This window comes from Xiphophorus hellerii, chromosome 19 (assembly GCF_003331165.1).
Source record: "Xiphophorus hellerii strain 12219 chromosome 19, Xiphophorus_hellerii-4.1, whole genome shotgun sequence".
NCBI lineage: Eukaryota > Metazoa > Chordata > Actinopteri > Cyprinodontiformes > Poeciliidae > Xiphophorus > Xiphophorus hellerii.
This window is the reverse complement of record NC_045690.1, coordinates 8,415,442-8,439,619: the sequence shown is the minus strand read 5'-3', so window position 1 is coordinate 8,439,619 and position 24,178 is coordinate 8,415,442. Positions and strand designations below refer to the sequence as shown.

The following is a 24,178-nucleotide window of genomic DNA, read 5'->3' as shown; positions in this document are numbered from 1 at the left end:
AGGGCAAAGTGAACGATAAGAAAAATAAATGAAGGTTTTTTACTGTTTCGCACCTGTTTTGGTCATGCTTTGCTCTCTGAACTTCTCGAGCGAGCCCTCCCGAATGTCTGTTTATAAACAAGTCTCAATATTATTGTGATGTCTGAGCTGAATTCGATAGATTCCTCTGCTGTCAGTCGTGCTTCCGCTGCAATCTGATCCCAAATTGCATTCAACAGTAAATGGAGACGAGAGCGGCTCATTGTGCCTGAACCCCCCCCCCACCCTCTCTAACTTCATCACGGGAGCTCACCGAAGCTCTCGAAGGGGCCATGGGAGTCTGGAAACGAATTTGTCCATTACTCAGAGCGAGACACTAACCTGGAGGTAGAGTGTCTTCTCCATCAGAGTCCGGGGTCTGCCTAGAAGTGTTCCCTTTGAGGCTTTAATGGACTCTGCTAAACTCATTCTCTCTCCATATTACCTTTACGATTGCCTCCTATCTGGTTTCTATCTGCTCTGTTTACACACATGGTCTCCTTTTTCCCCCTTCCATCCTTTTATTTTGTCTAATATTAATCCTTCATTTCATCTCTGTGTTTCTGTTTGTTCTTACTGGAACACACAGATATGGGATTTTTCCTGTCAATGTACTGGATTTAAAAAAAGTAACCTTCGGTTCTGAATTTGCTCTGAATATTTTCCACAGCTCCTCCCACTGAGGTCAGATTGTTGCCTACATGAAGGGAAACACCTCATTATTTCTCACACAGAGCCCTGCAGATTGCTGTAGATTGTCCGTCTGAGGCCGCTCATTGACTGTGGAATATTTGTCGCAGTTTTCCTCTCCCCCCACATGTGCATCTGGTTTTAATGACTGCCACGCACCCACAGTCCAGTTAAAAGTGAATGGACCCAAATAATGCCAAGACCACATTGGAAATTTTTAGACCTTTAAGAAAGCTTTTTTTTTTTTCTAACAGAAGCAATTGTTTCTGTCATTAATAGCATCTGGTCATCATGGCTTAGATGTGCCATTTTCTCTTCCCTACTCTGATTCTAGTTTTCATTCATCACTTTATTTTTTATGTCCCGCACCAACGTCTGATGAGGCAAACCAGCTCTCAATATTTCCTGCTACAGCTCTACTTACTTTCTGCTCCAACAACACGACTTCTTCAAATATTGCAGCAAAGTTTTATAAAGCGGTTATCAGCAGCACTTCCGATCTCTACTGTATGGAGGCCTAAAGGTGACAAAAAAAAATAGAATCTGTTTTAAGTTAGAATAACAATCACAAGTTTTGTGGCTGATTTTAAACATTGTTTATAATTTATATTTTAGATGGATTTATACAGTTTTTATTCTGTGGACAATTTTAAAAAGCAGTTGAATACATTTTTAGTCCGAGAAGTGTAGACTTGAGCTTTTATAACAGGTACTTCTGACTTTGTGTTTTGTTTTCTGTGTTGGACATTTCTGTGCGTTTTGTTATTTTTGCCCTTTCTGTGGAGAAGTTTATGATATCTGTCTTTGAAAATGTGCTATATATAAATCAAAATCAAATTTTATTTGTATAGCACATTTCAGCAGCAAGGCATTTCAAAGTGCTTTACATCATATCAAACACAGAAACACAATGCAACATAGAATCAATAATCAAAACACGACATTAAGTCAGGTTCCATCAATAAATTTGTAATTGATTACGTTTCAAATACAATCCTAAACAGGTGGGTGTTTAGTCAAGTTTGCATCCATAAAAGATTTACCTGTTACACTCCTACTGTGTTATATGGAACAAAATACCTATTGCTATTTTTATTCCCACTCACGCTCACAATCACACAGTTTAAAACAATGTAAACAACATTTTAATGGGCTTCTGGCACAAGGCTCCGTACACCTCTTTCACGGAATTTCGAGCAGGGACTCCGTCGTCCCTCACGGATTTTTGTGCAATTCTATGGTACCTGTTAGTGTCTAGAATATATAGGAAGTTTTACTTTTTTAACTTTACATCACTTGATGTACTGTAATCAGGTTCCATAGATAGATATGTGTTTGCCACTTGGCACTCAATAATCAACTGAATTTGACAGTATTTGGATTGAAAATAATCAAAAAGTTACTTTTGATAGAAAAGCAATTATTTACCTGTTAAAATAAGAACGACATACAAAAATGAGAAATCTATTAGAAGATAAGTTTTAAGGTAAAAACTAATCCAAATAGTTTAAAGTGTTTTGAAAAATGTCTTGAGCTAAACATTACTCCGTCTGGTTTGAGTTCAAAATGGAGATGTTTGGCTGTCCTTTAGGAAATACATTTTAAAATGCCTGCATCAGATTTCTTGCACTTCAGTTTGTAATAGTTTTGCTTGTTTGTATATGTATGCTAAAGTCCTCAAATGTTTACTAGTTAGCGAGCTTATTCTGCAATATTTTTTGGTTTATTCTTCTCAAAAAAATAACATTTTCTTTCTGTGCAAATTGGTTTTCAACTATTCCCAGGAGAACTAACTCTCTACCTTCCAGATGACTCAATTAGTTTTCTGTCTCTCAAAATTAGAGTGCACATGGACAGAGAAGGGCCTTTTAAATCCCTAAATAGCTCAAAGAATAAACTGTAGTGTCCACAAAGAAAGACCTCGTTTATCATTCAGCGGTTCACAGGACTGTCGTTGTGGACACTTATTTTAGATATTTGGCACTTATTTGTTCATCATTAGATCTGAAATTAGATCATCTGTGCCTTGAACCTGAGTTGAAAGGAGTAAATAGATTGTTAGTTCTCAGAGACCCAAAGAGGGTGGGAATGGGATTCTCTTTTTTGTGTGCGAGGATGTGAGTGTGTGTGTTTGGGCAGCATCATGCATTTTGACACGTGTGTGTGAGTCCGTGTGAAGGTTGGTTTTTTTTTAATCTGGCAACTGATTGTGCGTGTCATGCCGAGGACAAACAGGGAAGGCTGTTCGCCTACACAGCTGCATGTCCACAGGCTGTTGAGTGGCCACCTCTTATCACAGCCGTATACAACAGCGTATTGTTTGGCCAGATGAGAGCTTAACTCTCTCATTAAGGTCACTGGGGAAGAGGATGGGAACTCAGAAGAGGAAACCCATGACATTTTTAGGACCCCGCTCAAGGGAAGACACTTGTGTTGAACTCGTGTGTGGGTACGGCGGTGAATGGAGGCTTCACAGCGGAAATACGACCCCAGCGCTTTCATCTGGAGTGCGAACTAAAATCTTCTGCTCATTGCGGCTGTGAGAAACAGAATTTGGTTAAATTAGGCGTGAAAATGTGGCTTTTCTATTCAATAATATCACTCAGATTCTGCTGAAATACAATGAAAATAGCTCCCTCTGGTGTTAAATGAGAATAATAATCGGTTAGAGTTTGCCTCCTGGTCCCCTTGGCACTGCTTACTGGAATCAGGAAAGTTTTTTTTTATTACTCCAATCCTTTGAGTTTATATTGCTGCTGCACTTTAATTTTGATCAGTAATTATGATCATAAAGTTTGTGGATCAGCCTGAGTTCCTTTGGATGACAACACAGGAGACATCTGTGCGCCCGCAACGTTCGGGCCGAGGAGCTGCTCCCCCTGCGGTTGGCTGCTAGTGGAAAAACCCATAATGGCCTTTAATTGGGACTTTAATTGTGTGTGTGGTGGAGCAAAAGCATTGACTACAAAACTGGTGGTATTTGAGTGCATACATGCATCTTTTGTGTAAGTATATGTGCGGCTCACCCGATCCTCTTCTTTTCTTGGCTAGTGAATGGCTTCAGTTGGAGTCAGAGCAGCCATGTCCAATCATATACATCATTATCTATACTGCCTATGAGGAATTGGCAATTGGTGAGTAAAATGCAACAAATAGATGCATACACTGGCATTTGTGCAAACAAAAAGATCATTTAGTTATCAATTGTCCCAATTTATCAATGCTTTTTGGGTATATTTAAATATGATGCTGGTGACTACTTTCAAAGCCTTCTAAGTTGTAAAGACAACAAGATGACATTTGACCCCATGAAATGGCTTTACCGAAATACTTTACTCTTTGTACTATGCTACTTGTATTACTTTACAAGCATTTGAATGCTTATAAAGAGGATATAAATATAAAATTCACAGCTATTTACAACAGGCATACCTATCTACACTTAAAAAATAAGAACAGATTAGTCTATAAATTACCTTATATGTAATAAGATAGAATAACACATGGAATAAGAATTGAACACATAAAGAAGGAGTTGTAATCAGGCACTTGAAATGCAGAAATTAATCCTGCTCCTTATCAATGCAATTTAATGTCACCCTGTTCAGTCCTAAGTGATGACCTGCAAAACGGTTTCACAGTGTGAAGGTATTGTAAAATAATTCGGTCATGATGGGTAAAAATACAGTAATCACTTAAGCCTTTTGCAACCTTAAATTTGAAAAACATACTGATCATATTGGTTACAGATATACTTCTCATAATCTGAAAATGGAAAAGAATATTATTTCAACATAAACAGAACCCCGACCTCCTCATAAGATTTCTGATAGAAGTGAAAAGAATAATCAGAAGAGATTTTTAGAAACACTTGGAATTACCAGAAACAATTTCTCCATAAAAAAAAAAGTAGTATACTTAACCACATAGTTTTCCACAATCGTTCTTGGGGCACAGCACATTAAATATCAGTCATTTGTTAATCATTTCAAATACAAAAATACTTCGTTGATCCCAAAAGGAAATTAAATGTTGAGCAACTCAGATTAATTTAAAAAAATTTCAGAGTGATGAAGCAAACATTTCTCCTCTGAGCTTCACCATAGTCCAGCTATTCAGTAGACCTCGAGGCTGAAATCCACAATAAAGCTGAAGAGGTACACTTGAATACTACATTAGAGCATGGCCATTCAGCTATTTATATTCCTCAATGATTAGATTCAAAATCTGTTGTGAACAATAAATAAATCCATAGTTCCACAGAATCCACAGGCTTTAGGTTAGCTACCTAAGGCAGTGGCATCGATTGGCTTCTTAAATTTAACATTGTTGTTCAATGCTGAGCTATGAATGCAACTATACAGGAAAGGGGTTTTTTTCTGCTAAGTATTTAATGGGTTTTAGAAAGTGTGCCCAATACTCATTATCTGCATCACTCCATTTTACTACACATAACGTAGTTTACTGACTCATTTGTATGTGAGAACTTCTTGTGTTGTTATCTACATCTGGTGTAAATTTCACATCAATAGAGCCCTTAGAAATATATTTACTGGGAAAAAGTGTTGACATATTCAATACGTACTTTCCCCATGGCAAGCTGTGGGGAATGCCTCGGAAGAAAATTTGCAAGGCGACATTTGACCTCTTGAAATTGCTTTCCAAGAATACTCCTTAAATAATTATCATCACACTGCATGTTATTTCAACGGCCTTCTGTGAAAAACGTGAATAAGAGGCATGTCACAGAGCGTGGATAAACTGGGTGTTGATACACACGTGTCAAACACAAGGCAAAGCAGAGATGAAAGGAGGAGAGTGTACATGAAACTGTCTGCCTGTCATGATTTTGCTGGCACCGCTCTGGACATTTGTAAGCGACGGAAAACAAGACGCCATGTTTTCCGATCATGTTGGGTCGTCCTGGCCTCTGTTCTATGCGCCACACACACTCACCTACACACATGCACCCACGCTGCCAAAAGAGAGGCAGGAGCTTGTGGTTTCAGTCCAGTGACGGCGGCGTGTAGTCGGGGTGGCAGCGCTTCAGGAGCAGCTCCTCGTTCTGGAGAAGCCTGTTTGTGTTGGCCCTGAATTAATAACTTTTCATTTAGTGCGGAAATGACAGGAATAGTAATTAAGGAAATGGAATGATTTTATTGGCCATGATGTTTATATTAAGTTCCAGATGTGGAGCAGCTGCCTGCAGAGCACAAGGCCCTGCCCCCATGTGTGCTATCTACAATGGAGGAACTCTTATTAAAAGAGTAAGATAACGACTCCAGCCAAACTCATGTCTGTGTACATTAAAGAAACGTATGGTATTTCATTCACAGTATGTAGAAAGCTAAACTACAATCATGTCTGGGTTGATTAATGAAAGGCCGTCACAAAGCACCGTGAGGTCTGCTTCAAATTTATAAATCTGCCCCCAAAGTGCAATTTATTTGCAGATATAATGTTACTCCGTTTCAGGGCTGATTTGCTTGAATGGAAAAGTTAATATTAAAGAGTGACTGTTCAGCATTTTTGGGTGGCCCTGACATATGTGAGATCCTTGTTGTACCGTAGTTCAGTGTGCTTTAAATGGAAATGACAACAGCACTGAGATCCCTGCGTTTCCCTGACAAACTTTCAGTTTGGATTTCAAATTAAAAGCAAATCTGTGTATTTTGAGACCAAAGATATTTTTATAAGCTCATGACAAGGAATTGACAAATGTATTCTACACTACCTGGACATTTAATGCAACACTGCTGAATAGGAAAAGAATTCTTGCACGTAGTTTGTGTTCTTGATGATCATTTATACATACATGAAATATTGTAAAAATGTGACACGGTGGATGAGTGTTCCCAAAACTTAACTTAGACAACTAAATAACTCCAGTAAGAAGGCCATTACTTCTTTGTGTTTCTTTCCCATAGATTAGTGCTTCAATGTTTAGATGTGTCTCTTTTCTGGAAGGAGCTATTGATTGAAATATTGCTGGTAATTTTGTATACCCTTTGTTTTCTTGTTTTATTTTAATTTTTTTGGTATTTCAGGCATACTATACAGTGGGGCAAAAAAGTATTTAGTCAGCCACCAATTGTGCAAGTTCTCCCACTTAAAAAGATGAGAGAGGGCTGTAATTTTCATCATAGATATACCTCAACTATGAGAGACAAAAGGAGAAAAAAAATCCAGAAAATCACATTGTCTGATTTTTAAAGAATTTATTTGCAAAATATGGTGGAAAATAAGAACTTGGTCAATAACAAAAGTTCATCTCAATACTTTGTTATATACACTTTGTTGGCAATGACAGAGATCAAACGTTTTCTGTAAGTCTTCACAAGGTTTTCACACACTGTTGCTGGTATTTTGGCCCATTCCTCCATGCAGATATCCTCTATAGCAGTGATGTTTTGGGGCTGTCGCTGGGCAACACAGACTTTCAACTCCCTCCAAAGGTTTTCTATGGGGTCGAGATCTGGATACGGGCTAATACCTTTTTGTCCCACTGTATAAAGAAGCTGGTTGCCTACATGTGCCAGGGCATGTTTCGCTCACCATAAAAAATATCTTGGGATGGTATCTTACTTGTGTGATGGACTTAATTAAATCAGGGTTGCATCAAAGTAGACAGGCTGCGTAATGAAATGTGAAATTGGATTGGTATGACCTTTGGCCTTCATTTGAACCTGTATCTGTGTGTCCATTACAGATGTACACAAATCTTTGCCTATATTATGCTGATGTTGAAAAAACAATTTCGCAATTGCTGTGTTTTCATAAAATAAGTATAAATTAATAATTAATAAAATAAATGAAATTAAAATTGCTTGTTCTATAAACTATAAGTCATTAAAAATTATGCCTGTAAACGTTGCAAAAAGTTACATGAGATGTTCATATTTCAGCCATGGCTCTAGCTCTCATCATTAGCTATCAAACAGACACCTGCATCTTATTCATGTGTTGGAGAAACAAGGTTCTTATACTTGGGAGCAGCTACATATGTGGCGCTTTGGGGAAATTGTGATCTGTGATTTTACAGAATGGATAAACACACAACTTTTTATGAATTGTGCGATAGTCTGAGAGCTCCGATGGAGCCAGCTGCATTGTCTGGAAAAAACAGAAACAAACCACCATTTTACTATTACTTCCTGTTGTCTTCTTTATGGTTTTCGCCAGTAGCAACATGCGGCTGTTGATCACATGATTCAGGTGACACAATAAAAGTGTTTCCATTGCAGTTTTGCCAAATGCATTTATTTCGATATGGCCGAAAAACCACCTTATACTAGTGCAAAAACTTTTTATTGAAAAACATGAGTTTTGTTTTTTTTAATTGTCATGTTTCTATTAAGCAAATTTGTTTTTGTAATTTCAATTTGCGCAATTTTACTGTTAATGGAAACGCAGCTAGGGTGATGTGGGATCAGTTTGTAAAACCTAAAAGAATTTTATAGGACTAGATATAAATTGGGCAAATTTCACTTTGAGATGAAATTTGTTTTGATGCGCCGTCAAATAAATAGATTCAAAATATACATTTAAGTCATGGCTTAAAATTTTTAAACCATTGAAGACTACAGTACGTAAATAGAAACGTCTTTATCAAGAGATTATGAGGCAATGCACATTCTCTGCAGTCAGTTGAACTACACATATGTTTATCTGTTCTGTGATGTAGAATTTGATACATTCAACATCAGTGAAATCACAAATGATATTTTTCTTACTGTTGTGATAAGATTTCTGCTATTTCTATTGTATTTCACAATATTCAACAAGGTTGAATTGAAATAAAAGAAAAGATAAAATCATTTTTGATGTTCTCTAAAAAAAAAAAACATCACAGTGAACATAGTGAGATCCTGTGACAGCCAAAAGTTGATATGTGATTGCACACTTGATGTGTATGTTGTGTTCTTAACTAAAATCAACTGTTTCCTAACTCTTATTTTGAATGGCTCTTTCCAGCAACATGTTTTTTGGATTCATTTATTTCTGCCCTGGATCTACAGAAAGCTCAACATGCTGGAGAAACTTCCAGGGAAATGAGTAAAATCACAATAAAGGGAGGGTAACATGTGAGAATACTTGAGACCAGCAGATCGTGTATAGATGAATCCAACAAAACAATAAAGGAAGAATAACTCAGCGAATTGTGAACTCTCACGCTTGTTCTGTATTTATGTCAGGAGATTTAAAAGTCATAAACCCCACTCTCACTGTTGTTTTGGAAGTGAGTTTAAATACAGAGGAAATGCTGAATTTCCCCATCCTCTTTCTTACAGCGGTCACTTTTCTCCTTCTTACGCGAGAGTCATTCATTATGGAGATGTTTTCCTGTTTGCATGGCAATAGTATAGCCGTGCCCATTACTGCACCCAGTGATGTTTTGCTCTGTTGTGATGTGCTCCCATCTGGTTTCCAGTGAAAATGCATCACTCCATTAACATTGCCTGTGATCTAGAGGATGCTTTAATCTAAGACTATAAACTCCACTTAATTACATCCTCCAAAGGAGCTCTATTAGTATAATGCAATCAAACAGGGAGCACATCCATTTTGGCAAGTCAAACATGCTCAGATGGCTCTTGAAAGTGTTTACTTTTGTCTTCTGATCAGCTCATAAAATTATGTTTAGAGGTCCCATGTTCAAAAACCTGGTCTGATACTCGTAACCTCATGGGTAAAAATAAAACTCACTGGTAATATATGGCAGATTCTGTTTTTTGCAACCAAAAAACAAGCGTGATAATGGAGCTTTGGAGAGTCTAAACGGTCTCTCTGTGTGGCGCACAGATGACTTTATGCTTGACCTTTCATGCGTCTCACTTCATAACCTCAAGCCATATTCTTAATTGCTGTCTGTGTGTTGTTCCAGTTTCCAACATTCTGGTAAGATTTCTATCAATCTAAACTTCAAGTTAAAAAGCAAAACTGGATAGTATAAAATTATGTACAAAGACATTTCTGTAAAATGCGACGTTTCATTTTTTGATGTGCTATTCACTAAAATTAGATGAAATGCAGATAGTTGTTTGTTTTCAGTATACAACATCTTTGCCAGTATTTTGTATGTGTAATAACTTGGCTCTGACGATAGAAACCTTATGAAAGAGAGGAATGAAAAAATCCATTGTCGAAGGAAAGCTGTTGCATTTTCAATTTGCCTGAAGTCACTTAGAAGATACACGCAAACGTGGAAGATGGTGCTCCATTGAGATGAGAACAACATTGAACTTCTTTTTTTTTTTTTTATTAAGTATAGTAGAAAACTAACATTTCAAATCACCATGCTGATTAAACCATGCTAACAATGAAATGTGGTGGTGGAAGAGTATGCCATGGGAAGGCATTTCTACAGGGTCAAGGAAGCTAGATAGTTGATGGGAAGATGGATTAAACTAAATATAGGGTAAGAAACCGCAAAAGAGTTGAAACAAGGGCAGAGATTCAACTTCAAGAAGGATAACAATCCTAAACATACAGCCAGAGTTACAAAGGAATGGTTAACATCAAAACATATTCTACATATCAATGCACATAGCTCCATCATTAAAGCAGAGTGATGGCTACCACATTATGAAGAAATCAAATGTACTAGAAACTGTGCATCAATCATAGGATTTAATTTGTCAAAAACACTTAAACACCGTTCCACTAGAGACCATTTATCACAACTCCCAGTATATCAGTGTGTTAGAATGGCCCAATCAAAGGAGTAGATGTATGGAATGGATTGAATGAGTTCAAAAAAGTACAACTATAAACCAACTTAAAAACTGTTTAAAAAGGTGCTTATTGGGAAATATGTTATATGTTGTATAAGATGAGTGTTTCAAAGACCATAAATGCTATTGATGATATAAAAAGTGTTTAAATAAATTATACATCTAAAGATGAAAATGTGAGTCTTAAATGTCATGTAAGGTGGGAATAATTTTTGTTTATTTGGTGTTTGGACATTTAATTGTTTGTGAGTATGAAAGGGTCGGGAAATCATAAGATCCTGTATCTTCTAACTGCTCCTTCTTTTCGAACAGGAAATATAAAATTGCATGTCAATTGGGTATGATAATTTGTTTACATTTTTTTTCTTCTTTCTTGCTTTTATTTTTGTCTGTTTTGAAATAAATAAATAAATAAATAAATAAATAAATAAATAAAGTCCAGACCTAAGGTCTGCATTGAGGTTTAATTTTTGTATTTATTTAGAAAAACATTTCAATAAAAATATTTGTGTGACGGAAAGTCCCCGTGCTAATAGAGGATATCCTCATTTTATTTTTTCTTTATATTCCATGTGTATACTGAATGTGAGTCTGTTCTTCAGCTGCTCGTATTTAATCAAGCAGATTAAAGCCACCTGCACAATGTGTGTTGGTAGATGTCTTCTTTTGATTTATGAGAGCTATTTGATTACATTTATCATAGTCTCATCAGGACCAATATTACATTTAAACATTGTACAGTGACTGAACTCATTGGGTCATCCAAAATAGCAACTTTTTGGCTGTAACTCAGAGCTTCAGGTGTTAAGTTTGACAAATTGTCCACAAATGTTAAACTTATCGGGGGTTCTAAATCCTAAACTCTAAAGCAGAAATGAAAAATCGGATCATATTGCACAATTTAGTCAAATACTGATGTACAAATGACTGTTTTATATATTACTTATTTTCCAGCAAATGCAGAGGCATAATAATTGCAGGGTAGCCTATGATTCAAAGCTAATAGGCACACACTGCTAGAGAAGGTTCATTATAACAGCCTATTAATCTTTGCTTCAATCAAAAACAACAGAAAACTGAAGTGGAGACCAATGAACCAGAAAGAAGTCCTGGTGGCTACTTCTATCTTCTGTTTCCATCAGAAGTAAGAACTTTAATGTGGAAATGACACCTTTCCTAATTGTTGTATGCAGAGACAACAGGCTAACTACAATTGTCAATAGAATAGACAGAAAACTTCTTAAAGCATTTTGAATAACAAAATAATGATCAAGCCTGAATTGCTTGATAAGTAAGATCAATAGGAATGTGTGTATGACTGGACTGAATTGTTTTTTGAGTTTTTCTTTATCTTTTCTAGTGTCTTGATATGACTGAACAGAAATTGAACAGTACTGTGAATGTGGAGTGAGTTAAAGCAGAAACAACAAAATAATTTAATTAGTGCAAAAATTGCCGTGTTTTAATATTAGATTTAGAGTTGCTTGTGTGAGACACCTTCAAATTCTGTGTAGTTTTTCTATTTAGACTATTTTTGTCCTTGTTAGACCTAAGCTTCTTATAAACCATTGGTTTAAAAATATGCCTTCTTAATTACTCTGTAATATATCTAAAATTCTTTCTTGAAAGAATAAAACTGTGAATAAAACAGTGAATTGTGTTATTGTTACTTCTCCTCAATGGTTAATTTCGCATCCCTTGATACTTTCGTAACGTCCGGTACCACTGACGTATTTCCGATTTTTTTTTTCTTCTTGAAGGAAGAACAACAATGGCGTCCTGTAGTAAGGTAGTCGTATTATAATGTTATTTACATGGGGGAAATATTTGTATAGCTAAAAAACAAGCGGTAGTTATTGTTAGTAGATTGTATATATAAGAGGTGAATCGGCTTAGTTGAATTATTGTTGTTTAAAATGTCGTATTGTTGTGCTAAGCTAACTGTAGTTAGCCTGCATGCTAACTAACTTTTAATCTGTCAGCTGTGTTCGGCTATTCAGACCGTAATTTCAAAAAACTGATCACAATAAACGAATGGTTTGCGTCGCCTTTTGTCTAAATCCTGATGTTTTTCTTTTTTTAAGGACACAGTTGCCGCTACTGACGAAGAACCGACAGAAACAACGACTTCTGAGAAGAGAGAAGAAAGACTACGTAAATTCAGAGAGTTGCATTTTAAACGGGTGAGTTGTTGCCAGATTCATTTCGCAGAGCTAAATGAATCTAGCATTCATTTAGCCAGATTCATCTGTATTTTTCGGTAAATGACAAATAGCTTATGAAAATACCCGTTTAAGCGTCTCTGTGTGAACCTCATCAACATAAAACAAAATATCTTCCTATAAATCTTATTTCCAATGCAGAATGAGGCTCGTAAACTGAATCATCAGGAGGTAGTGGAGGAGGATAAAAGACTGAAACTTCCTTCAAACTGGGAAGCTAAAAAATCCAGATTGGAGTGGGAGCTTGCTGAAGATGAAAAGAAAAAGGTATTTTCTGTATTTTCCACTATGTCTGTAATACAGTACTGCGTTCAAAATATTGGCTCACTCTTGAGTTCCTTATTGTTAGTTTGCAAAGCTTTTCATATTAGGAAATCTTGATTTATTTATTTCTGTCTTTATACTCTGTCATCATAATTCTTTCCACACTTATTATTGCAGGAATTCAATCATGGTAGAACAAGAAATTTACAGGTGTTTTGTAATTTTTTGACTGTACCTTAAAGTAGATGGTTACCAGTTAGCCTTTCACGATAAAGATTCTTTAAAATCACAAAATTTGATCTTCTTGCCTTTGATGCATTTCTTTATTCTTGCTTCACTAAAGAGACAGAAGTTTCCAAAATGCGTATTCAAGAAATGACTCTTACTCTGCTGATTCATCTCTTGACGTTGTTATGCATAAGCTGGAATCAAATTCTCATGGTTTGAATTCCTTGAGCAAAAATGTCATGGTATCATGATATTCACACAAACTTTTAAACTAAAGTGTATAACATGAAACAGCTGCTTTTTATCAATAATAATCAATTACTGTAGCAACAGTAGGGATACCTGCTGGTTTTCTGTTTTAATGGAAGTAGTTAATACGGTCATAATGTTAATCATCATAACATTTGTATAGCAATTCGTACAGAATGGTAGAGAACCTAAAAAGTAAGGGCAATAAATAACTTTAATTGTTGTAAACATACTTATTACTCAGTTGTTGTTTTTTTTGGTTGTTTTCTAGACTGGCTCTTTCTTTGGCATCTTGTTAAAAGGCCTTAGAATTTGTAATAAACTCATCCTTTTTATTTTCCAAACTTTAGTACACAATTTATTGAATATTGCTATCAAAAAGGACTACTTGAATCCAATTTTTGGTAGCTGTAATATTTCAGAAGCCAGACATTGACACTCTGCTTGACAATAATATATTTGCCCACCTAGATGATAATTACCCTGCCATTGTTGTCATCTCCTTATTTACATCTTAGTAAACAAAGGCTGAGAGATCAAGGCACAAATGTCGTGTTGTTGTGCTAAGCTACCTGAGGTAAGCTTGCATGCTAACTACAGGTTAGCATAACTTTTAATCTGTCAAATGTGTTCAGCTGCTCCGACAGATGATGACCCCGTCGTCTACCATCACAATGGGGAAAAAGAAAGAAAAGAGGGAAGAAAATGTGGCCTAATGGCAGTAGATATTTTAACCACAATATTGCTGAAAAATATAGATGATTGTTTTCTTAACATTTTGCAGGCCTGGTGCCTAACTTGGTTTGGTTTTAAAAAGGCCACAAGATAGCAAGAAAACATTGCAACATTGCAATTAACCAATGTTTTTTGATTGCTGCTCACTTCCCCTTACATCATCACAATGTCCCTGAGCCCTAAGAGCTAGATGAGATCTATATCAGATGTGGAAATAAAGGACAATGAAACTCCAAGTCGATTAATTATATTATTGACAAGTATCATAGAGTTTTAGGGGGTTTCTTTCAATGACACCTATCAGTGCAATCTTTCGTGATTGAGACATTGCACACGTTGATATTGCAAAGAAGATTGAGGTTTGATATATTGTGCAGCTCTGACTGGACATTTACCTTCAAGGAATGTGCGACTCGTGGTGAAGACTATCACAGAGTGAAGCTGCTGGAAGTCACTGCTGATGAGGCTGAACGATGGGAGAGGAAGAAGAAGAAGAAGAATCCGGACACAGGATTCGCAGGTATGATGGCTTCACTTAGACGTTGAAAGAAAACATCTCAGTACTACTTGGTTTCACCTGCATTACGTCTCACAAGTCAGCCATTTGAAGATTAAGTAAGATACCCTTTTCACTAATTAAACAGATTTCTTTTGGTGTTAATAAAAAGCTTGTGCATTCAGTGGTCACAATACAACATGATCCAAGTTGCATAGTACTCACTGGGATTATACTACCTACAACAAACCTAATCAGATAATACTAGATAAAGATACTGATGCTATATCTGACTTATGGTGTCCAGTTTCATGTTTCCCCTCTGCTTTATTCAGAGATAAATCATTGACAATGATGTATATGTTTTAAAAAGCTATTTTTATCAAAATAAAATAGCTTTAACAGATTGAAAATATCTAATATTAGGAATAGACAGAATCGGTTGAATAGGGACCAGCCATCAGAATAAACTTCCATTTGGTGAACATGTCACATTTTCACCTCACAGCGCCTCTTTGTGGACCTTGTTAGAAAGTAAAGAAGCATTTATTTACAGTGCTGTTAACCTGTTTAAAAATGAAGAAGAAATGGCACAAAAGCTGTTTAAAATAAAATAGTCTGTCATGGAAAATGCCGAATTTCTAAGCCAACGACGGTCTAACAGATATGCCTTAACATTACACCTGCAGAAAAGTAATAATTGATGATGGCTCTGGGTAGAATGGCTAGCAAATAATGTTAAATGCTGTTTTTCTACCCTATTTTGTTATAGTTAATGGGAAATCTGTCCAATATTGGGTTGTCAAATTGTACATAATGCAGCAATATTAAATGAGAAAGAATATATAAGTTGTTTTTTTGGGGGGGAGGGAGAGGAGAGTTTGCGCACATGTTCCATCCCGTCTTAATAAGATTAGGTCCCATAACTTGAAGGAACCACAAAGATTCTATCTTTTAAATAGGCAGCTCACCACCCACATATTCAATTTAATGATCAATTCATGGGATTCACTTTAGTTTGAACTACAGAAAAACAGTCTTATCTATCTGATCTGATTCTGTTTAGGATCTTTCACAGCTAATGTTATTACCAAACATTGTGTCACACACTAAAATCGCTGTCAGTTCCAGATTACATTCACTCTGGAATCCTCCTATGAGCGTTTTAACTATATCTGGAATTAACATTCTAGGGAATGCCATTTAGATCAAACAGCTTTATTTTGGGCATGGGTAACCCTGTTCTCACGCTTTGGAACCCTTTTCTTCTAGTGATTAGTAATGCAATGTAGTGTGTCGATTCCAAAAGCAGACCGCTGGGATTCTGTTCTTCCACTGTGCTACAGTGTGTGAGTGAGAAACATCCTGACTCTTTGTATGGTTTTCCATGATGGCAGATTGTGAAGCAACAAGTACTCCATATAATCACATAGATGCAATACGTCTCCTAATTTGTTCTGTAGAGAAAAGAACTTGCTGCTGAATGTGGCTGTCATCCAATGTCTCAATCTCCCTCCACCAGAGGGGATTCAAGAGAAATGATGGGAGGAGGAAATATGCCTCTTTGGCCCTGCTTAACCAGCTGCAGCTTGTGTTACTGTGCCTCGTGCCTGCTTGCTGTTTGTTCCACTAATTATAACTTTTTTTTGGTTTTATCTTGCCATCTCCCACAAATACACACGCACACACACAATGGACTACAGGTTATGCAGAGGCTCAATTCCGACAGTACCAGAGACTCACCAAGCAAATCAGACCAGATTTGCAAAGCTATGAGAAGCAAAGGGAGGAAAGGTAAGTGTGTGATTTAAAATTTTTCGAGACGCCAAGTTCAGTTTTACTCAATGACTGATTACAGCCGGACCAGTTAAATTAAGAAATTTGTTAAATAGAACATGTGTGGTAACACCACAGGCTAAAAGACCTCCAAATGCAGTATATTCTTCTCTGATGTTAAATTATGTACACTGCAAAAACACAAAATCTTATCAAGTATCTTTGGTCTACTTTCTATTACAATTATCTTAGTACACTTGAAATAAGACAAAACTAACGCACAGGTAACTATTCAGCAAGATATAAAAGCTTGTTTTAAGTAAACCATTGCTTAATGATTTTGTTTTCTTTTAAGTGCCAGTGGAACCAGCAGATTAGTTCTGTGCCTCTTGAGGCAGTTTTGTCATATTTCAAGTGTACAAAGATATTTGCACTGAAAACCAGACCAACTACTTTGTAAGACTGTCCTTTTTGCAGTGTTCATGATTCAACAATAAAAAGAGATTAATCCGAAATGGCATCCTTGCATGAGTTCTAATGTGAAACTCATTGATGATCAAAAACAATAGACAGGCTTGTCTCACATTTGGCAAAAAATATCATAAGGATCCCTATGATTTACACAGATATTTGAAAGATGTATCCCAAAGGATTTGGCATAAAACTTAACACCTTTAAATTAAAAAAAAAAACAAATTCAATGTATAATGTTATCATTTGAAGCAGCCTTTGTTAACTCACATTATCATATCAGTTATGTCTATTATTAAAAATTTGAGTGACAAAAAGCTAAATAAGGATCATGAAGTTGATTGAAGGGCTTAACTGAAATCTCAAATAAAAAAGATGAGTTGTAGCTATTGGCCCGGTGCAACCAACTCAGAAGTCACCCATCATGTGTTCATAAAGAGTTTAGTCAATGATCATCCATGCACTTCTCAATTTGCCAATGGGATTTTATTTTGACATGGTTGCACAATCCAGTATAACAATTTTTTAAGTGTAGATGCACAGGACATGCATGCTAATGTTAAGAGGATTTTGGTGCCTGGAGGCTTATTACCCTTTTACTGCTACCACATGCACCCTAGCAAAGGAGTCCACTGTCACGTATGCCCAGAAGCAGCATCATCTTCCTTCTTTGGATGCTTGAAATCACAATGGTGGAATAGAAAAGTCAGTTTAAGTGTGTTAAATTGCTGGTTATCTTTGGTTATGTATTTCTAATTCTTTTGCCGGTGCTTCTTCACAGCGGTGAGGATTTCTACCCCACGTCCAATAGCCTGAGCTATGGCAGCCATGTTCCCACAAAAGAGGGCGTTGACCGCATGGTGGAGGATGTTGAGAAACAGTAAGTCACAGTTGTAAATTTATAGAAGTTCCCTATTATGTCTTGACCTTTAGATTATTTGAGCTTCTAATCCAGTGCCAGTCTGACATGAAAGCTTTCTCAGGTCAACTGATCCATCTTCGTTAGAAAGGAGCAGAAGAATGGCATAGGAAGCTAAAAGTATGAAGAAACACTAAATCCTTGTTAATACCCGGTTACCCAGCCTTAAACCCCTTTTTGAAAAGCAAATGTTGGAAATCTTCCTTAACTTTGGTACTTATCATTGGCTCAGGCTATTGAAACAATTCCTGTTTTTCATTTATCTCAGAATGAGCGCGAGTTGAGTCACACTAGCACACCACAAACATAGTGTGGCGATACAGTAAGTGTCGGCAATGTAAGTCGGCTTCTGTGATAGATCGGAGCCTATCTAATTTGAAACAAAATCAACTCCAGGGTATAAATCCTGGTCCAGCCCAACAATTAATCTTAAAATTTATGAGGAAATACATAAATTTCCCCATTTATACTATCAACACTGACAAGCCTATCAGTGTTGATAGATGTTTTTTTGCACCTAGTATTGGCATTACACCATTACATCTTGCAAGTAATGGTGTATTTTATTATTTTGCTCTGTGAAGCAATTTGTAATGTGCATTTCAATACATACTTTAGTTTTTCCTTGTGTGTGTATATATAAAGTTATTTTAAAAAGTGTCTGCACTCTGGTGTGCCTCAAGTTTTAATGTTTGGGCTCCTTAACTTTTGATCGCTAGTGGTCCCCCAAGTTGTTCTGTATTTGACAGTCCTAGACTTGTGTTGGAGATGCAACTGTAGAACATTAGACAAGGACTTAGCTGCCAGGGATGACGCACAATAATGCTTTGAAGACATGGTGAATCAAGAGTAGGAGCTCACAAATTGACAGTATTTTCCTCGGAGCATGTACGTGTGTGTTAGGTTTTCCATCCTCACTCACCCTACCAAATTTAAGCACATGCCCCAAAAAATATTGCTTGCAGACAATTATTGTTATTGGATATGCCATGGATAGGGGCCACACTGGCTCATGCAGTCCTTCATGGATTGTTTTTTTTTTTTTTTTGCGATTGTCAGGATTGAGAAGCGTGCCAAATACAGCCGGCGCAGGGCGTACAACGACGATGCAGACATCGACTACATCAACGAAAGGAACGCCAAGTTCAACAAGAAGGCAGAGCGCTTCTATGGCAAATACACAGCAGAGATCAAACAGAACTTGGAGAGAGGAACAGCCGTCTAGTCTGTCCCGTCACCTCAGTGATTTTTTTTTCTGGATACCTTTTTTTTTTTTTTGCTTATGCTTTTAAGCAATCTAAGAGTCCTTTGATTGGTGGATTTGATCTGACATGCATCTCTTATAATATTTTGTCTTCTGTTACTTTGTACAGTATTAAACCTTAGAAAAGACATTCCTCCTCCCTTTTTAATAAACCATGTCTAATTACTCAGTAATCCTGCTTGCTTATTGGCTTTTGTGTTTGCTGTGTGTGGTCTTATGATTGAAATATTTTAAGCTTAAAAATAAGTATCAACTACCATCATACCTTCATCTCAGTAGTAACTTGCCTAGGGCTGTGATGTGACCAAGAAAGCCTTGTGACTGTGGCTGAAAAGAGCAAATAGGTTCCCATGCAAGCTTATTCCTGATCTGCAAATGAAGTGGCATTGCACCCTCTGCAGGACCTTTTTTGGAGGTTAAATACACTCATTTAGTATTTTTCTGAAATGTTTTTTTATTAGATTCTATAAAGATGCATGGTTTTAGTTTTTACTCCAAGTTTGATATACCTGGGGATACTGTTAGAGAAACATTTGCTATGGCACATTTCAGTGTCACTTCCGATATTGATCCAACTTAGACAAAAAACAGCATCATGACAGACTTGATGTAGATTTTCTATCAAAGCAGTTGTCTGAGCTCAAGTTAGAACAGGGACATGTCTGGCTGTAAGATATTCCAATGTGCAATTAATTTTATTACAGTGATAATTCTCATGATTTATTACACAGCTTTGCAGTTCAGCAATAATTTACTGGCGCCTGTGCCAAGATGCTGTCAAGGCTACCACCAACAACCTTCAGGGTTGCTGAAAAACAGCCACAAAACCAAGCGCACCTGCTTCTGAGTTTGATTATTCCCATTTTAAAAGATGTAACAGATGTCCTGATCATACAAATCAGCAAATGTATCTATTAGTTTTGTAGGAACAAGGAAGAGATGCATCATACTGAACTGGGAAACCATGAGCCAATTTCAACTAAATTACACACATCCCTTCTGATTAGGATCTAAATCTGTCAAGAGGCAGAATATTTGCTCATGGTTTTAAAGAAAACAGTGCCATCATGTGGGATTTATAGGAACTGCTACTGTACACATTTATTCAACAAACTCAACTGTTTCTATTCAAACATTTAAGAAAATATTGAGGGATAACCCTAGTTAGTAACACTGCAAACATTGTCACAACTCAAATCCATTTTGTCAATGTTCAAAGAGAAAAAGACATCATTCTTGATTCAATTCTTTATTAATAAATACACAATACAGAGAAGGAATAATCCCACCTTAACGAATTCTTCACAGCTTCCCATTTAAATCTTTAATATCTGAAAGAAAATGACCACAAAATTTATATTTCACAAACTATGTACATTATTTACATGTACATATACCCAGTCACAGAACTAGCTTAAGGGTGTTTGTTTGGACTGGAGTTTCGGCCTGAACTGATGGGAATCCAATGGCCGTAAGGCTTCCGGCTTTCAACGCTGTCAACTCTGGGAGTTACCTTTGCAGGAGATGGAGCCACCACTGTTGGCTTCGCAACAGAATTCTAGAAAATGGGGAGGGGGAAAGTTTTTAAACACCTATTTTATTCCAGATTGTTTTGACTCAGTGTGCACTTTTGAGTCACTTACATTTACACTGAAAGCAATTTTCCTGCCTTCTATCCTTGGACTGGACACTCCAGGCTCTGCCTCGTCCTAATTCAAGGAGAGAAACAGATTACAAGTTACTCATGAGCAAGGAACTGCACTTCAACCTGAAGTTCAAACTGATGGGACTTCAAGATCTAGTTAAACAATTCTACTTAATATGTGGCACTTTCAAACTGCAGCTTTCATGCAGCCCTTCATTACTTAAATTATATCTAAAGGACAGACCTTGAAGCTGTATAAAATAATAATAAAAAAATTAAAAAGTTTAGTTTGTTTAAACTGGAAGAGTGATGGAACAGTGATCAAGACGCAAGTTCCCCAGCCCCTCAGCACACATCTTGTGTACCAACTTATCTTTAGGATATGGAGAAGAGTTGTCTTGACTGGAATAGTCATTATAATGCAGTCCACACGCCTGTGCTCCTTCAGCGAGTGGCAGAGTCTGCTAAGTAACAATAACCCATTTCATCTGAAAGCATAAATACATTGTAATGGCACAGAACTAACACCTAACTAAATTATTTACATGTTTGTGCAATAAGCATATGCATGTAATCTAGAGTGAATTGCTATGTTAACTGTATGTGCTTATTCCATATATTAAACATACTGCAACATCTAAAGTCAGAGAACATGTCAACTCAAACAAATGGTTGTCACCCATGTCACATGACAGCCTTTTAATCCCAGGTGCCGATGAGTGAAGGAGACCACTGTCATGTTATCTATGAAGACAGGAATAAATACAGAGAGCAGGTGTGTTCCCTCATGGATCAGGTTAAGAAAAGACAGGAAATAAAACAAAAAGAGAAAGAAAAGAAACTAGACCAAGAGCAGGTAGTACATTTGGTGTGCTCTCAAGAAAAAAAAATCATGTAAGGAACTTAAATCTAAAAGAACCTACATTTATTTATTTTATTTTTTAAACCCCAAAAAACATGTATATTTACTTCTATACAACTTTCACCAAGCCAATAGCAATGTACTGTAGCTACAAAAAAATAAAAAAATAGAATTTACAAAGAATTTCTCAGTGATTGAGGAGATAATTTCTTCTACAGCATTATTTTTTTTTATCAGTAGTAAAAACACTCACCTCTAAATGAGTCTTTTGGGAGCCATGCCTCACCCCTGTAACAGGCTCTGGTGAAGAACCTCTGGCTGCTGGCTGCTCTGACAGGATAGGCTTCACACTTTCAGGAAGGTCCAGCTTCTCCACTCCAAGCATTCGCATAGCATTGGCCTTGGCAACTTCAAGGAGTTCCCTTTTGTCTGTGGACCACAATGAAAATAGAGAAGACAGTTATCCAATCAATACTATTCACCACCTGTGCAAAATAATTAAAAAAAATAAGAAAAAAGTCTACTCACCACGTAGGCTTAAACTGACAGAACGTCCAGATGACCTGGATCGCGATCGCCCCCTGTAGGTCATGGAAGGAGATCGAGAGTATCTGCATCTCAGCTGACTTGCTGGTCTCCTGTACCTACTCCAGCGTGCAGGAGACCAAGAACGGGACCTGGACCTATAGCTTCTGCGATGGCGGGAATATCTGTCTGATACCGGGGAGCGTGAGTAGGAGCGGGAATGAGCCCTGTAGTGGCGTAGTGGGGATCGGCTGTGGGAGCGAGAACGTCCCCTATAGCGGCGGGGTGGGGACCGGCTGAAGGAGCGGGAGTGTGCCCTGTAGCGCCTGAGTGGGGACCAGCGGTAGCGGTCGCCGCCATAACTGCGGTGGTTATCACATCTACAGCGGGAAGAATGTCGGTGGCATCGCGGATAGGATCGGGACCTGGAACGGGACCTGGAGCTAGAGGATGACCCGCTCCTGCAAGAAGATGAAGATGAGGAGGATGAAGACCTGTTGCGTCCGTGGCGGCTTTTACGCCCTCTGTAGTCAGAACCAGTGGAACGGCTGCTGGCAGAACTGCTAACGGATCGTGAGCGAGATCGGGAGTGTGAAGAGCCTGGGCTCTTCTGGTCGAAGATCACATTGATGCCGTCGCTCTGGCGAGCCTGTGCCATATCAGAGTGCGAGTCAACCTGTGTAGCCATCTCTCAGTTTTTCTGCCGAAGGCTGAAAAAAGATGGAAATAAAAAGTTACTATATGTAAAGCAAACGTAACTTGATTTCATTAAGTTTAGATAGTCTATTATACAAATACCAAAGACATTTGAATAAGTACTGTAGAAATATGGATGATGTAACTAAATTCTACTCAATACTGCCCCTAGTGACTGCAGTAGCGTTGCGTAACTCCAACGGCTGACCGGAGAGTTGTGGAAATTTCCAGACTCGCAGGCTAGTTCTTCTAACAATAAATTCTTTGGGCGATTCAGCAACCACCCTTCTGTATTAATTTCAAAGAAAATATCTACACAAAACATAAAAACAATGCTCTATAAGCACTAAGCCCCCAAGAAACGAAAATATAGGCGTGTTGCTGTAGTCTTACCAATTTAAATGTAGCTGGTTGGTCTCCTTACAAAAACGTCGACAGAAAAGGCTTCTATGTAGAAAAAACTTAAAACAAGGCGCGAGTGTAGAAGAACAGCTAAAAAGCTATCAGATATATTGTCTTGTTTCCAAATGCTGAAAAAAGAACAAAACGTGTCATCCAATGTTGATTCTCCAGTCGTCGTTACTCGAATGACGATGAGGCTGCAGCTACAACTGCTTTTAAGAAGCCTCGGGAAATTTCCATTCGTGTGCTGCCCGGCCGATTCGACGTTTTTGACAAGTTCACTATTAAGACTCTTCTAAGTCATCGGGAAAAGCCCAGTGTTCTCCAAATTCAAGTCGTCATACATTTGCTCACCAAGAAATGTTTTGAAGTTTGTTATTTTCTGTTTCAAAATGACTGTGAAGTTGAGATTGAATTACAAAAGAAAATCCAGTTTCTGAACTATCCAAAAGAATCGAATCAGTTTCAACGGCCTGCTCTTCAGTAAAATGGATGAGTACGGGTTACATTTTGCTTATGTAAGTGCACAGCATAATGCGGTTTTCGGAAATAAATCCATAAAACTTATAGAAGTGGTGAAGATACAATTTCAGCCTTTTTAGCTGCATAGTATACAATAGTTGAGCATATGGTTCATTGTGTAATAACCGTATGGTTAACAAGCCTATATTATTTGAATTATGTGTTATAACTAATTAATTTTCTTGCAATCATTTTTACTTATTTGGGATTACCCCGAAAGTAACACCACTGTGTTAAACGTTTTTAACTGCTACATCTCTATGCTAAATCATTCGTCTGTTGCAGGTCAAAGTACAACTCACTTTGAGAGCTATACTAAACTCATTTCATAACAGATTTACTCGGTTTGCAGTTAAGTATTAGTTATGAAAAAAGTAAATATAATTTGTTTGCAAAAATTGTGTTGCATCTTAAAATGCAGGTCAGTGTAGAAAAGCTATGAGATTCTCTGCCGTTCCAG

At 37.2% G+C, this 24,178-nt stretch overlaps 2 protein-coding genes across 3 annotated transcripts; one reads left to right on the top strand and one right to left on the bottom strand.

Moving 5' to 3' along the window:
• Positions 1 to 12,147: 12,147 nt before the first annotated feature.
• On the top strand, positions 12,148 to 19,239 carry syf2 (SYF2 pre-mRNA-splicing factor). Its single transcript, XM_032548110.1, has 7 exons — positions 12,148 to 12,231; positions 12,527 to 12,625; positions 12,806 to 12,931; positions 14,543 to 14,660; positions 16,340 to 16,430; positions 17,665 to 17,763; positions 18,862 to 19,239. The coding sequence occupies exons 1-7, from the start codon at positions 12,214 to 12,216 to the stop codon at positions 19,025 to 19,027; spliced, it is 717 nt and encodes a 238-aa protein (XP_032404001.1). The 5' UTR covers positions 12,148 to 12,213; the 3' UTR covers positions 19,028 to 19,239.
• A 1,060-nt stretch (positions 19,240 to 20,299) lies between these two features.
• rsrp1 (arginine/serine-rich protein 1) lies at positions 20,300 to 23,415 on the bottom strand. Of its 2 annotated transcripts, none has more exons than XR_004336897.1 (5): positions 23,188 to 23,415; positions 22,102 to 22,808; positions 21,827 to 22,002; positions 20,710 to 21,455; positions 20,300 to 20,624 (listed from the first exon to the last, which is right to left on the bottom strand). XR_004336897.1 is itself a non-coding variant. In XM_032548109.1 (5 exons), the coding sequence occupies exons 2-5, from the start codon at positions 22,784 to 22,786 to the stop codon at positions 20,481 to 20,483; spliced, it is 1,071 nt and encodes a 356-aa protein (XP_032404000.1). In that variant the 5' UTR covers positions 22,787 to 22,808; positions 23,188 to 23,409; the 3' UTR covers positions 20,300 to 20,480. The 2 variants fall into 2 exon arrangements, 1 of the variants encoding a protein (XP_032404000.1); XM_032548109.1 differs by having other exon boundaries at positions 20,710 to 20,775; positions 23,188 to 23,409.
• Positions 23,416 to 24,178: the final 763 nt, after the last annotated feature.